Source organism: Myotis daubentonii, chromosome 16, assembly GCF_963259705.1.
Source record: "Myotis daubentonii chromosome 16, mMyoDau2.1, whole genome shotgun sequence".
Taxonomy (NCBI): Eukaryota; Metazoa; Chordata; class Mammalia; order Chiroptera; family Vespertilionidae; genus Myotis; species Myotis daubentonii.
The window spans coordinates 37,828,184-37,844,229 of record NC_081855.1 but is presented as its reverse complement, the minus strand read 5'-3'; the positions used below and the strand labels follow the sequence as shown (position 1 = coordinate 37,844,229).

At 45.2% G+C, this 16,046-nt stretch overlaps 2 protein-coding genes across 3 annotated transcripts in view; both read right to left on the bottom strand.

Annotated features, from left to right (window-relative positions):
- MRC2 (mannose receptor C type 2) overlaps nt 1–16,046 on the bottom strand; it is a 65,416-nt gene that overhangs the window by 24,909 nt on the left and 24,461 nt on the right. For both annotated transcript variants that reach the window (XM_059669897.1, XM_059669896.1), the window contains exon 2: nt 416–817. In XM_059669897.1, coding sequence (XP_059525880.1) covers nt 416–817 — 402 coding nt within the window. The remainder of the gene's footprint in view (nt 1–415; nt 818–16,046) is intronic.
- Nucleotides 9,399–10,237, bottom strand: LOC132218553 (signal peptidase complex subunit 1). Its single transcript, XM_059669886.1, has one exon. The coding sequence runs from the start codon at nt 10,058–10,060 to the stop codon at nt 9,752–9,754; it is 309 nt and encodes a 102-aa protein (XP_059525869.1). The 5' UTR covers nt 10,061–10,237; the 3' UTR covers nt 9,399–9,751.

The window sequence follows — 16,046 nt, the reverse complement described above, 5'->3', positions numbered from 1 at the left end:
CAACCATAGTAAAACAAAGACTTGTATTTTTGATATTTATTTTATATATTTAAATGCCATTTAACAAAGAAAAATCAACCAAAAAATGAGTTCGCATGTCACCTCTGACACGCGTGTCTAGGTTCGCCATCACTGCCCTAGAGAGTAGGCCTACAGTAGGAAATTTTACATGATACACTTCTGTACTGATTGAGGTCTTTACATGTCTGTAAATTAATTTTGTGATTTTTTTAAAAAGTAAATTAGTTGCTTTGAAGTTCATTTTCTTACTCAAAAATGTTTCCCATTAAATAGGAAATGTTTACAATTAAAGATGTGACTGCCGAAGGTCTACAGTGGAAAAGGCCTTGTCGCCCGGGAGGGTGTCCCTCGGGGCTCCAGTCCCCCTGACACTCGGCTGCTAGCAGCCTCTCACCGTAGTAGGGCCGAGCACACAGATCCTCTTCGCTGCCGTAGATGGACCACTGGCCACTGCGGGTCTGGTCGCCACGCTCAGGGGTGCCAGCCTTCGACGTGTTGCCAGCACGGCCCCCCAGGAGCAGGTTCAGCTGGTCACCCAGTGTGCGGCAGTGCCAGCGAAGATTCATTGCCTCCCGGTCACATTCGTACATGCCCAGGGAGGCTGTGGTGTTGGTGCCCGGCCAGCCTGTGCCCAGGCACTGCATGGTACCCAGGTTGAAGAGCCGGTTCCGGGAGACCCACTTCCAGCGCTGGGCAGGGAGACCGCTACTGCAGTGTGGGGAGACCCTGACTTGCCCGCCCTGGGCCTCCAGGCAGCCCTCCAGGCCGTAGCTGAAGATGAGGAAGACGTTGGGTTCTAGAAAGAAAGGCGGAACATGAAGCCATCACAGGGCTCTCCTGGCTGGCCCCTGCTGGCCAGTGCTACCTACAGACATTAACCAGGCGCCTGGAGCCGGATCTCAGCCCTCCGCCACACCCCCCAAGCAAACCCACCTCCACGGGCAAGTGGAGATTTTACAGGAGAGGCAGAGGCACTCACATCACACAACACATCGACACCTTTACCCAAGTCTTGACAGTAGCGTGGTTTTCTGCCCAAGTTTTCCAGCCCGGAGTCATTGTCTTGCTCTGCCCCATTGGCTCCATCCATCCTTTCCTCCCATCTAAAAAGTCCCCAAACCACTCACTGCCCGCCCCATACCCAACTTCTCAAGCCCCTGCTTAAAGTCCTTTGAAAGGCAACTCAGCATTCTTCAAATACAAGTCAAACTCTTTACTCTGAGCCTCAAGATCCTACATGGTCTGGCCCTGCCTACCAGACTGATATCAGATGAAAGTACTCCCCCGGCGCAAGTCACACTGACCTCCTAGCCCTTCCTGGAACAGGCCTGACTGTCCTGCCTCAGAGCCTTTTGCACGGTCGTCCTCTGCTTGGCATTTCACATTTCAAGAAAAAAGCCACATCTTTCGAGAGGCCCTCTATGACCTCCTACTTGAAAGTGTCCACAGAGTTACTCTCTAGCACGTCCCTGGATTGTCATTCCCTTGACAACACTTACCATTATCTGATCTTTTGTTCAGCGTCTGGATTATTTGCATCTATTTTTTTCTCTTGGTCATGGGTCACTTTTCCCTGCTGCCTGCATGTCTGGTAATTTTTATTATAAACTGGACATTGTAAATAATGTTGTAAACAAAGTCTGGACTGTTAAATTCCATATGGAACCTTGTGGATGACATATTCCAGGGAGCCTGGATTTATCTTCCTAAAAAGAATGTTGCTTTGTTCGGGCATGCAGTTCAATTACGGGTGAATCACCTGGATCCTGCAGTGTAGAGGATTGGTTTTAGGCTTTGCTAGGGTGGGGTTGTTTGGGTTTTGCCTTTAGTCTTAGGGTGTGTCTCTTAGCCTTCGGTTTAATCATAGGTGAGGCCCTTCTGGAGTTTCAAAGGAAAACTATAGGCAATTACTAAGCCCCTCTAACTTGGTGGAACTTGAATTCTCAACATTTTCCTCGAACAAAGCAGCAGGGGAAAAAAAAAAACACCTCTTTGCCTCCCAGCTGCCATTTCTTCCTGGATCCCTTAAGGCAGCGGTTCTCAACCTGTGGGTCGAGACCCCTTTGGGGGTTGAACGACCCTTTCACAGGGGTCGCCTAAGACCTTCAGAAAACATATAATTACATATTGTTTTTGTGATTAATCACTAGGCTTTAATCGTGTTCAATTTTTAACAATGAAAATACATCCTGCATATCAGATATTTACATGACGATTCATAACAGTAGCAAAATTACAGTTATGAAGTAGCAACGAAAATAATTTTATGGTTGGGGGTCACCACAACATGAGGAACTGTATTAAAGGGTCGCGGCATTGGGAAGGTTGAGAGCCACGGCCTTAAGGCCTCACAGTGTAAACTGCCCGTGCACAGCTTAGCGGTTGCCGTGAACTGGCGGAGCATCTGAAGGGGACCTCTCTATAGCTCCTTCCTCTCAGAACGTTCCCTCTTGATTTTTAGCTTTTCTGGTGGCTTCAAACTCTGACCCAGTAACACGGCCACTTTCTGTTTAAGCTTCTTGTGGAGGAAAGGGGCTTCCTCACAGGGGGATCTGATCGTAAGTTCCTAACTGAGCAAGTCATGGTGGTAATCACACCCCAGGCAAATAACTGCTTTAGTAAAAGGCTTATCCTTGCCTTAGGCAAGCCTTGTCCATTGTTTCTGTGCAGGTTAACAAGCTTTTTCTTTTTGGGGGGATGGGGGTGGTTAACACACCTTTGAAACGTCTCTTTTCAGACCACCCTCACGAGAACACATAATCTTATTAACTATCCCTAATCCAATCCCCACCTTGCATTCTCCCAGCCTCATGTCATCTTCCTTACATTACCTCCTTAATTCCAAGTGCATAAACGCAGCAGCAAACTGTCATTTCTTGGGAGCATTTTTCCCAGTCTTGAGATCTGGCTTCCAGGTATATCCTCTGTTTAGTGCAAATACATTTTTATAAAAGTCCTCTATAGATTTGGGTGGTCTTACATGGACGCCTTGTAAGGAGCAGTACTGGGCGGGGCGGGGGCGGGGGGGGGGGGGGCAGCTTCCGTGGGCCACTCACATCACCTGCTTCTTTTCTTTCAAAGATTTCTTTTCCTCTCCAGCATCTACCTGTTTTTGATTGCTCTCAAACCGCTGCGTTTTATACTTTATCCTTAGCCTGTAAGCACTCTTCCCAGAGGATTAGACTCTGTCAATGTAAGAAACTCCAAACCAGTAGAGAATTTTTATGACTTTATTTGAGCCAAACTGATAACAAATGCTGGGAAGCAAAATCTTGAAGACTTAGAAAGTGCTCCAGAGAATGGCAGTCTTGTGGCTTATTTTGTACACTAGAATCAAAGGAGGAGCTGTAAGGAGGGTTACATGAAATCTATTGGTAGTAGATTAAGGGGGCAGGAGAAAGCAAAGGAGGGGGTAACCTCTGGGATTGGATGAAGAGTAAAACGGGGAGCTCGGCCAGCATGGCTCAGTGGTTGAGCATCGGCCTATGAACCAGGAGGTCATGGTTCGATTCCCAGTCAGGGCGCATGCCCTGGTTTTGGCTTGATCCCCAGTGTGCAGCGTGCAGGAGGCAGCTGATCAATGATTCTCTTCCATCACTGATGTTTTTTTGTTTTTTGTTTTTTTCAAAATATTTTATTGATTTTTTACAGAGAGGAAGGGAGAATAGAGAGCTAGAAACATCCATGAGCGAGAAACATCGATCAGCTGCCTCCTGCACACCCCCCCCACTGGGGATGTGCCCGCAACCAAGGTATATGCCCTTGACTGGAATCGAACCTGAGACCCTTCAGTCTGCAGGCCGACGCTCTATCCACTGAGCCAAACTGGTTAGGGCCATCACTGCTTTTTTTTTTTTTCCGGTTGATCTCTTACCCCTCTCCCTCCTGCCCCCCAACCCTCCCCGGCCTTCCTACTGCAGTTTGACAATCTGTTTGAGGCAGCTATGCCTCTGTGTCTATTATTGTTCATAAGTATATAATGGTCTTTATTATCCATGAATGAGTGAGATCATGTGGTATTTTTCCTTCATTGACTGGCTTATTTCACTTAGCATAATGCTCTCCAGTTCCATCCATGCCGTTGCAAATGGTAAGAGTTCCTTCTTTTTTTACAGCAGCATAGTATTCCATCGTGTAGATGTACCACAGTTTTCTAATCCATTCATCTACTGATGGGCACTTAGGCTGTTTCCAGATCTTAGCTATGGTGAATTGTGCTGCTATGAACATATGGTGCATATATCCTTTCTGATTGGTGTTTCTGGTTTCTTGGGATATATTCCTAAAAGAGGGATCACAGGGTCAAATGGGAGTTCCATTTTTAGTTTTTTGAGGAAAATCCATACTGTCTTGCATAGTGGCTGCACCAGTCTGCATTCCCACCAGCAGTGCACGAGTGTTCCTTTTTCTCCAGATCCTCTCCAGCACTTGTCGTTTGTTGATTTGTTGATGATGGCCAGTCTGACAGGTGTGAGATGGTACCTCATTGTTGTTTTGATTTGCATCTCTCGGATGATTAGTGACTTTGAGCATGTTTTCATATGTCTCTTGGCTTTCTGAATGTCCTCTTTTGAAAGGTGTCTATTTAGATTCTTTGCCGATTTTTTGATTGGATTGTTTATCTTCCTTTTGTTAAGTTGTATGAGTTCCCTATAAATTTTGGAGATTACGCCCTTATCAGATATGACATTGGCAAATATGTTTTCCCACACAGTGGGTTTTCCTGTTGTTTTGTAGATGGTTTCTTTTGCTGTGCAGAAGCTTTTTATTTTGATGTAGTCCCATTTGTTCATTTTCTCTTTGGTTTCAAGTGCCCTAGGAGCTGTATCAGTGAAGAAATTGCTTCGGCATATGCCTGAGATTTTATTGCCTTTGGCTTCTTCTAGAATTTTTATGGTTTCCCGTCGTACATTTAAGTCCTTTATCCATTTTGAGTTTATTTTTGTGTATGGTGTAAGTTGGTGATCTAGTTTCATTTTCTTGCATATATCTGTCCAATTTTCCCAGCACCATTTATTGAAGAGACTATCTTGACTCCATTGTATGTTCTTGCCTCCTTTGTCAAATATTAATTGAGCATATTGGTTTGGGCCGATTTCTGGGCTCTCTATTCTATTCCATTGATCTATATGTCTGTTCTTGTGCCAGTACCAGGCAGTTTTGAGAACAGTAGCTTTGTAATACAGTTTGATATCTGGTATTGAGATCCCACCTACTTTGTTCTTTTTCAGGACTGCTGCAGCTATTCGGGGTCTTTTTTTATTCCAGATGAATTTTTGGAGAGTTCATTCTAGATCTGTGAAGTATGCCGTTGGTATTTTCATGGGAAGTGCGTTGAATTTATAGATTGCTTTGGGTAGTATGGACATTTTAATCATGTTGATTCTACCAATCCATGAACACGGTATGTTCTTCCATCTGTTAATGTCTTCCTCTATCTCTTTTTTCAATGTCCTGTAGTTTTCTGAGTAGAGGTCTTTTACCTCTTTAGTTAAGTTTATTCCTAGGTAGCTTAATTTTTTTGGTGCGATGGTAAATGGGATTGTTTTTTTAGTCTCTCTTTCTGAAAGTTCACTATTGGTGTATAGAAACGCCTCAGATTTCTTGGGGTTAATTTTGTATCCTGCTACATTGCCAAATTTGTGTATTAAGTCTAGTAGTTTTTTGATGGAGTCTCTAGGGTTTTGTATGTATAATATCATGTCATCTGCAAATAAGGACAGTTTTACTTCCTCTTTTCCAATTTGGATGCCTTTTATTTCTTCTTCTTGCCTAATTGCAATGGCTAATACTTCCAGTATTATGTTGAACAGGAGTGGTGAGAGTGGGCATCCCTGTCTTGTTCCTGTTCTTAGGGGAAATGGTGTTAGTTTTTGTCCATTGAGTATGATGTTGGTTGTGGGCCTGTCATATATGGCTTTTATTATGTTGAGGTATGATCCTTCTACTCCCGCCTTGCTGAGAGTTTTTATCAAAAATGGGTGTTGGGTTTTGTCAAATGCTTTTTCTGCATCAATTGATATGACCATGTGGTTTTTTTCTTTCAATTTGTTTATGTGATGTATCACGTTTATTGATTTGCGGATATTGTACCATCCTTGCATCCCTGGGATAAATCCTACTTGGTCATGGTGTATGATCTTTCTGATGTACTGCTGGATCCGATTTGCTAAGATTTTGTTGAGGATTTTGGCATCTATGTTCATGAGGGATATTGGCCTGTAATTCTCTTTCATTGTGTTGTCTTTACCTGGTTTTGGTATTAGGGTGATGCTGGCTTCATAGAATGAGCTTGGAAGTGTTCCTTCCTTTTGAATTTTTTGTAGTAGTCTGAGGAGGATAGGTTTTAGTTCTTCCTTGAATGTTTGGTAAAACTCCCCTGTGAAGCCATCTGGTCCTGGGCTTTTCCTTGCTGGAAGCTTTTTGATGACTGCTTCAATTTCTTCCATAGTTATTGGCCTACTGAGATTTTTAGATTCTTCCTGATTGAGTGTTGAAATGTTGTATTTTTCTAGGAATTTGTCCATTTCCTCCAGGTTGTCTAGTTTGTTGGAGTAGAGCTGTCCATAGTATTTTTTAACAATCATTTGTATTTCTGTGGGGTCTGTTGTTATTTCACCTCTATCGTTTCTGATTTTGTTTATTTGGGTCCTCTCTCTTTGCTTCTTGGTGAGCCTGGCTAGAGGTTTGTCAATCTTGTTTATCCTTTCAAAGAATCAGCTCTTGGTTTCATTGATTATCTGTATTGTTTTTTTGGTCTCTATATCATTTATTTCTGCTCTAATCTTTATTATCTCCTTCCTTCTGCTCACTCTGGGGTTTTCTTGTTGCTCTCTTTCTAATTCTTTGAGTTGTAGAGTTAGATGATTTACTACCATTTTTTCTTGTTTTGTGAGATAGGCCTATAGAGCTATAAACTTCCCTCTCAGGACTGCTTTCATTGCGTCCCATAGGTTTTGGATTGTTGTGTTTTCATTGTCATTAGTTTCCAGGATGTTTTAAATTTCTTCTTTGATCTCATTGGTAACCCAATCAATATTTAATAACATGCTATTCAGCTTCCAAGTGTTTAAGTATTTTGGGTTGTTTTTATTGTAGTTTATTTCTAATATTATGCTATCGTGGTCTGAGATGATGCTTGGTATGATTTCAATCTTCTTGAATTTGGGGAGACTTTGTGACCCAATATGTGGTCTATTTTTGAATGTGTCTTATGAGCACTTAAGTAGAATGTATATTCCGTGGCTTTGGGGTGAAGCGTTCTGAAGATGTCAATTAAGTCCATCTGATCTAGTGAGTCATTTAGAATTGCTGATTCTTTGCTGAGTGTTTGTCTAGAGGATTTATCCAGTGATGTCAGTGGTGTATTAAAGTCCCCTATAATGATTGTATTGTTGTCGATCTCTCCTTTGATATCTTCCAGGAGTTTTTTTTATGTATTTGGGTGCTCCTGCATTGGGTGCATATATGTTTACCAGGGTTATATCTTCTTGTTGTATTGATCCCTTTAGTATTATGAAGTGGCTTCCTTATCTCTTGTTATGGCCTTCACTTTGAGGTCTATTTTGTCCAATATAAGTATTGCTACCCCAGCTTTCTTTTCCTTTCCATTTGCCTGAAAGATATTTTTCCATCCCTTCACTTTCAGTCTGTGTGAGTCTCTTCTAATGAGGTGGGTCTCTTGTAGACAGCAAATGTATGGGTCATGTTTTTTTATCCATTCAGCCACTCGTTGTCTTTTGGTTGGAGCATTTAGTCCGTTTACATTTAAAGTTATTATTGAAAGGTACTTGGTTGTAGCCATTTCTTTTTTTGTGTGTGGCTGTTTTCTTTCTGAGCTTTTTGTTTCTTTTTTTTACACCAGTCCCTTTAGCATTTCTTGCATTGCTGGCTTGGTGGTGATAAACTCCCTTAGCCTTTTTTTGTCTGTGAAGCTTCTTATTTCCCCTTCAATTTTGAATGATAGCCTGGCTGGATAGAGTATTCTTGGATTCAGTCCTTTGCTTTGCATCACTTTGTAAATTTCCGTCCATTCTTTTCTGGCCTGATGTGTTTCTGTTGAGAAATCATTTGATAATCTAATGGGAGATCCCTTGTATGTAACTTTCCGTCTCTCTCTTGCAGCCTGTAAGATTCTCTCTTTGTCCTGAACATTTGTCATGGTAATTATGATGTGTCTTGGTGTGGGTCTTTTCGGATTCACCTTGTTTGGGACTCTCTGGGCTTGTGTGACTTTTTTCTTCCCCACCTCAGGGAAGTTTTCAGATATTATTTCTTCGAATAGGTTTTCTAATCCTTGTTCCTCTTTCTGTTGTTCTGCACCCCTATTATTCGTATGTTGTTTCGTTTCATGTTGTCCCAAAGCTCCCTTAGGCTCTCTTCCTGTCTTTTAATTTTTTTCTCCAATTGCAGTACAGTTTGGGTGTGTTTTGCTTCCTTGTCTTCTAATTCACTAATTCGGTCCTCCGCTTCTCCTAGTCTACTGTTGATACTTTCAATGGTGTTTTTTATTGCAGCTATATCGCTCTTCATTTCTTCTTGGGTCTTACTTAAGTTGTTGATTTTTTCATCTGTTTCTTCTAGCTTCTTGTATATGTTGCTGATTTTTTCCTCCATCCGGTTTATGCACTCTAGGACCCTTATTCTGAATTCTTTTTCTGTCATGTTGCATGCCTCTGTATCACTTAGCTGCTTTTCTGGCGAGTCCTCCTTTTCTTTCCTTTGGGGGTTTCTTTGTCTACCCATGTTTGATCTCACTGACATATCTAGACGTTGAGTTGTTCAGTGGCTGCTCCCTGGGTGGCAGTGGCTCCTTGGGCTGTGGTTGCTCCTCAGGCGGTTGCGGTAGCAGCTGCTCCTCAGTTGGCAGCAGCTCCTCTGGTGGGTGCTGTTCACAGCTTTTGTGGCTCTTCTGGCTGGTGGGGGGAGGCTTCACGTACAGCTGCTGATCCTCAGAGGGTGTGGTGATCTGGAGGCTGCTGTTGCTTGGATCTGCTGGGTTGATTTAAGGGCACATAATACAACACAACAAGGCACAACCCCATCAGTGATGTTTTTATCTCTCTCTCCCTCTCCCTTCCTCTCTGAAATGAACATAAATATACATATTTTAAAAATGAGTAAAACAGAGAGACATAAACTTCTTTTGCATTGGCGGGTACTGAATAGTTAACAATGAACATCTGTAGCACAGAGAGATGGTACGGGGGCAAAAGGATAAAAATAATGGTGGTCTTGCATGGTGGTCCTGGCCTGGAAAAGATTACTCTGACATTTCAAAGGTGCTATCTTAGAGGGAGAAAGGAGGAGAGACATCGATTTGTTGTTCCACACACTTATGCATTCATTGGTTGATTTTTTTTTAATAATTTCTAGACTTGCACTATGAGTTTTAATTGAAAATATTCGAACAGCTTAGTAATAAATTATAAAACTTTGATAATTAAGTTGTACTACCATTTATGAAGCAAATATTACTTTTGTAGACCTGAAAGAAACTTTGCATACTTGTATTTTCTGTTCTCCATTTCAGAGAAACTATGAAGAGGTCTAAAATATGTACAAGTCAAAGCCCAACCAAGAAGTGAAATATAAAGAGAAAAAAATCTTCAACAGCTGTACCGTAGGAGCATAGGTGGTTTTTAGCTTGTGTTTTGGTTGTGAAACTTTAGCTCATCTCACAGGATACAAAAGCAGGTGCAATAATAGAGCTGAATCATGTAAACCCCGATCAATTATTTTTAGCATGCCTTTTAACTTTCCTTTCCCCTGGTTTCTTGTCTTCTGTGCCTGAGTCTTGAACTGGTAACCACTTGAGGGGGTGCCGGCGATAAATGGGCCATGGAGAAAGTGTCAGCAAACACGAAAAAACAAATCCAGCCATAACTATATAGACAGTCCACCCGAACTGTTCAGCCACGTACCCGTAGATAAATCCAACTATTGCTGAAAAAAGAATAATTCCTTGAAACACCTGTTCAGCTAGCTTCTGGCCCTTATAATCCATTTGCGTGGGCAGCGAGCTCAGTTGCTCCAGCATGGCTGGCTGAGGACGCGGGCAGCAGAATGCTGGCGTCCGGGAGCGAGGCGAGGGCGTCCGGGAGCGAGGTGAAGGCGGCTGCGACTCAGGGGCCGTAAGCTTTGGGGACTGGTCCCGGGCACGGCACGGTGAGCCTCTCGAGCCGGGTGGAGCGATGGCCACAGCTCATTGGTTGATTTTTGTATATGCTCCGACTGGGGATTGAATCCTCAGCCTTGGCATACTGGGTTGACGCTCTAACCAACTGAGTTCAGACCATCCGATGTGGTTACTTTTGGTCTCCAAGTTTGTAAAGCTCACCATGCTGGCCTCCCATGAGCTTGTCAGTTTAGAATGTGGCCCCTTTTTCATCCACAACTGATACAAGCTATCCTGCCATTTCCAGAACTCATTATCTGACATGTTTTTATTTTCTGTCTCCCCTTCTTGTTCATAAACACCTGAGGACTTTCTCTGTCTTCACCACTGGGTCCCCGGTACCCATAACTGGCTGACATATAGCAGTATTTAATACACACTGAATGAACAAATGAATGAATCTCAGGCCTTGATACCACAACTCACCAGTCTGTCTTTCTGCTCTCTGTCCCAGCTGCCAGATGAATCTTTCTATCCACTGAGCCAAACCGGCTAGGGCAGATGAATCTTTCTAAACGGAGCACCCACCGCTTCTGTTCACTGAGTGCTCAAGACATTGGGCAGGAAGGCAGGGCATGGACCCTGGTCACTCCACTCTTCAAGAGCACCAGCCTGGGGGTCCTCTCTGGGCAAGACACAGGTGACCTCTGAAGGGCCTTTAAGGTGACAGCCACAGCTACTCATCCTCCTCGGGGCCCCCTCCCCTCACCTTGTTCTTCCCCTTCCAGCAAGCCACCTAGAACCCTAAACTGGCCCCAGGGCTTGACCCAGGCTTGCCGAGCTTGCTCTAGGACAGTGATGGCGAACCTTTTGAGCTTGGCGTGTCAGCATTTTGAAAAACCCTAACTTAACTCTGGTGCCGTGTCACATATAGAAACTTTTTGATGTTTGCAACCATAGTAAAACAAAGACTTATATTTTTGATATTTATTTTATATATTTAAATGCCATTTAACAAAGAAAAATCAACCAAAAAAATGAGTTTGCGTGTCACCTCTGACACACGTGTCATAGGTTCGCCATCACTGCTCTAGGGTATGGGGATTTGGTTCTCAGAAGCTCCACTTCAGCAAAGAAGACAGTCAGTTATAATAGAAAGTGGCCCTCAGCAGGGGGTAGGGAAAGGGCCTGGGACCGGAAAAGGGAGAAAATAGTGCTTGCTTTCATAGATGTTTCTCAGAGATGGAACTGGACACACTGGACAGTACAACCCAAACCATCACAGGAGCCCACAGCAACTCCGGGGGACAGTTTCATCCCCTCCTCCTCGAGCAGAAAACTCACACGTGGGCCACAGCCACTCCAGCCGGGCTGTGCAATTGTAACAACCGGCAAATGAAAGGGACCCGTGCCAGTCAGGAGAAGCAATCCCAGCATCAGGCCACCTTCCCCTCACTTGACAGATGAGGAAACTGAGGCCCAGAGAGGGAAAGCGATTAGGATGCCCAATTGAGGTACCTCATTTTCCTCTTGTGTCACATGAACCACGGCTGCAAGTCCCCTCCCTCCTCTGACGTTCTGGGTTCTGGATTCAAATTCACATATTTTTCTGGAGTGCCTGTTATGTGTGTGACACGTCCCAGGCAATACTGGGGCCACGAGCAAGCACGCAGCACTGTCCTGGTTAGAGAATACTAGGTGTACCGGTTAATAATGCAGATTTTTTTCAATAGATGGAGTTACACATATGTTGACATATATGCGATTTGATACGTATGCTATTTTGTTGTATTACTCCTTCAGGTTACCACTTATTCTGAGTGATGGCACACGCACGTTCTGAGCAGCACTTCAAAATGTACGAAGAAGTGGAAAATTGGGTCTCTGAATGGTCTGCCTCAAAACAAGAAAAGTTCTGTTGGGACAGTATCCACAAATTACCTGAAAGATGGGGGAAAGGTGTAGCTAGTGATGGACATAAAGCACTTTTGATGTTTCTCTTGATATTATCGTATTTTCTTTGGATTACAAAATCTGCATTATTAACCAGTTAATAGTTAATCTGCACTATTAACCGGTTAATGATTAATCCACATTATTAACTGGTTAAGAGTTAATCCACACTATTAACTGGCTAATAATCCACATTGATTTTGTAATCAAAGAAAACACGATAATTTCAAAAGAAACATCCAAAGTGCTTTTTCTTTTTTCAAAGTGCTTTATTCAAAGTAATGTTCATCGCTAGTTACACATTGAAAAAATCCGCATTATTAACCGGTACACCTAGTAGTGGGTTTGGATACAGCAGGACATGAGGGCATAGAAGCCCTTTAAAATCCGGGTGTTTGGGGGGCAGAGGAGGGGGCTGTGCCTTCGGAGGGCAGGGAGACGCCCTGAAGACACTAAGGGTCTGGAGGAGGCAGAAGGTGAAGACTGCAGGTCACAGAACTGCCTTGGCAGCCAATGAGAAAAGGATGAGGAATCTGGGAGCAGAGGTCCCAGGGAATCTGCCAAGCTGGAGGCCGGGGCTCTGGGAGAGCATTTTCCACCGCAAGTTGAGAGGAGGCTGTTCTCCAGGGCCCAGTGGAGAAAGAGAGCTTTGGCTGAGCTCGATCCACAAGGGGAAAGGGAAGGGAACAGACGCGTTTCGAGAACTGACTGTTCTTTGCGTCCACGCTCTCAGCAAACCTAAATGGAGCAGCAGAGAGGGCTCAAAGTAGGGAGGCCCGATGCCCCACATCCTGAGAAGGCCCCTCCTGCCCCAAATCCCCCCACCCCACCCCCCCTCCACATGCCTGAGAGCACCAGGTGCCAATGCCCCTCACTAGGATCTTGGTATGGTCCTCACCAACGACAAAGACGACCGCTTGCATTTTCTTGGCAACCACACCATGCCTAGCACAGTCAGTGAGTGAATAAATGAGTGAAGCCAGGCAGGAAACTATGCAGTGAGCACCAACTTGATGCCATTCATTCATTCATTCAAAAAAATCTTTGAGAACTTCATAGGTGTCAGGCAGTCATGGTGCCAGGTATAGTGGTGAGCAGTACAGACATAATCCAGCCCCTATCACCACATGGTCTGGGAGGCGCTGGGCTCTGCATGGAAAATATAAAGATATATAATCATTGGCCACCTCATTGACTGCTCATAGTCTCTGGCCTTTGTTTTATCTGCTCAGAAAACTTCCCATCCCCTTACTATTATTTATAAAGAACTTTCCTGTACCTCTAGCTATGTGAGGGCTTACAAAGCTCACTCTTGGCCAGTAAGAGTGTCCATCCCCTGGCCACAGTGATTGGCCACAAACTCAAACAGGGCTGTTCAGAGTCCTCCCCCGAAATACATGAAATCTTCTCTCTGTTGAGATTGCTAAGCTGGGCTGTCAATGGCCATGCTTCCTGTCATGAGACCTTTCTGTGACAGGCAAGAATGGGATAACAGAAGGAGACACAGAGTTGAGCTGGAAGGAGAGGAAGTGAGTCCTAGTGGTGCTGACCAGCCAGTCCTGATCCCCAAATTCCTGCAGCTCTTTCTGATCATTTACAGCCATTCTTTTTTTTCTTTCTTTCTTTCTTTCTTTCTTTTTTAATTGATTTGAGAGAGAGAGAGGATGGGCACGAGGGGTGGGGAAGGGGAGAGAAAGAAAGGCATGGATGTCTTGTTCCATTTATTTATGCATTCACTGGTTGATTTTTGTATGTGCTTTGATGGGGATGGAACTGGCAACCTTGGGTATCAGACCAACATTCTAATCAGCTCCTGGGCCAGGGCCACTTCCCCCCACACTCCCCTTTTTTATTTTGCTGAGCTTGTTTGCACTGGGTTCTGTCCTTGTAACCAAAAGAATCCTGATAAACACACAACCCCATGTCGGAGCCAGAGCCTCTCGCCCTGACTGGAACGCGGGCTAAGTTTCCTTACTCCCCTGGCGGCGCTGTCAGACCAGTAATGAGTTTCCCGGGCCTGCTGCAGCCTCTGGGCCCCGTGGGGGTAGCTGGTGCTCTGAGGCTGGACCCCACCTCCTCCTCCTAATCACTTTCTGGCTGCTCTTGCCCTTCCTGCGCCCCCCCCCCACCCCCCTCTTCTTCACTCATGCAGATGACGAGTATTTGTGAAGCACTGTACTGGGTACTGCAGGGAAATCAGACAATATGCCCTCATGAGGTTTACAATGAAACCGGAGAGGCACAACTCACAAGCCATCCATGCAAGTTACAAGCAACACATCAAGTGTGCAAAACAGTCAGGACATGGCTGGGGGGGAAGGTGTTGGCTAGAAATGGGCTCTCCAGAGAGCTGAAGTGTGATTGACAGGGGTCTCTCTGATGTGTAGCCCACACTTCCTTGCTTCTCAGACATCCAGGTCACCATCCTGGAAATTTGTCCCTGTGCTCAGGCACCTGGGTTTTATTTATTTATTTATTTATATTTTTATTGATTTCAGAGAGGAAGGGAGAGGGAGAGAGAGATAGAAACATCAATGATGAGAGAGAATCACGGATCGGCTGCCTCCTGCCTGCTCCCTACTGGGGATCGAGCCCACAACCTGGGCATGTGCCCTTGACCAGAATCAAACCTGGGACCCTTCAGTCCACAGACCAGCACTCTACCCACTGAACCAAACCAGCCAGGGCGGCAACTGGGTTTTAAAGCTACTTGTTCCACATTGAGTGACCCGTCTCCTCCCTGCCTGTTGTGGTCACTTTCCTTTCCCGTCTGCTGTAAGAGACACACTATGCTTTGGCGGAGTCTGAGGCTGAACGCAAGGCTGTCTGGCTGTCTCAGGAGCAAAGCTCTCAGCGGTCCCTGCAGCTTCCCGGACTCAGCCCCGCAGCAGAGGCAGCCAGGGGAGTGACCTCGGAGAAGACGGCTGTTCTCCATTACAAGTTGAAGACATCATGCTGAAGGCAGCGCAGAGGAAGTTAATTCTAGCACAGTTCCTGGCACGCAGCACCCTCTCAACAAGAATCCGCTGAATGAGAGGCATGTCAAACAAAACCCTGAAAGGCGCGAGCAGAGACAAGGACAAGCTGGGTGTTCGGAGCAGGGGGAACAGCAGGAGCAAAGGCCGGGGACCCTGCAACCAGCCTGGCTCAGCTCCTAGAGAGCTGGAATCAGGGGTTAGCTGGGACTCGACTAGATTTGTCCACGAGGGTGTGGGAGGGTGGCCTCCAGCCCATGAGCCTCTCCTTAAGCCAGCCACCCCTCCCAAGGCCACGCAGAGGGAAGGGGTCATCCCAGGGAGAGTCAGGGGCCGCCCACAAGGCTGCCAGCCAAGAGGAGCAGCTGTTTTCAATGAGCAGCTTGGCCCTGAGGCCAGGCCTGGAAATGTCCCTGAGTCAGCAGAAGCGGCCGGCCCCGCCCTGCGGAGGGCCCACCCTGGGGAATGGGCACCACACCCTGCATCACCTCTGCTGAAGGCTGTATCCATGCCCACGCCATGCACACACAGGGGCCCGCATATGGGGAGTGGCATCTCTCCTAGAGAGGGCAGGGGAGTCCCATGACATGAAGACCCAATACCCTGCCCAACTGTTCAATATTTCCACCAAAATTCTGGGGTGCTGTGGGCTTCCCTCTACCCTCCATTCTCCAGGCTTTTCACACTCCCCTCCCTGCTCCCCAACAGCCCCTCCATTCCAGCCGGACAAACTGCTAGGCCAGTGATGGCGAACCTTTTGAGCTCGGCGTGTCAGCATTTTGAAAAACCCTAACTTAACTCTGGTGCCGTGTCACATATAGAAATTTTTTGATATTTGCAACCATAGTAAAACAAAGATTTATATTTTTGATATTTATTTTATACATTTAAATGCCATTTAACAAAGAAAAATCAACCAAAAAAATGAGTTTGCGTGTCACCTCTGACAGTGTGTCATAGGTTCACCATCACTGTGCTAG

Excerpts from the sequence above, each read along its gene's own strand:
- LOC132218553 (XM_059669886.1), bottom strand. The coding sequence starts at position 10,060 with ATGCTGGAGCAACTGAGCTCGCTGCCCACGCAAATGGATTATAAGGGC.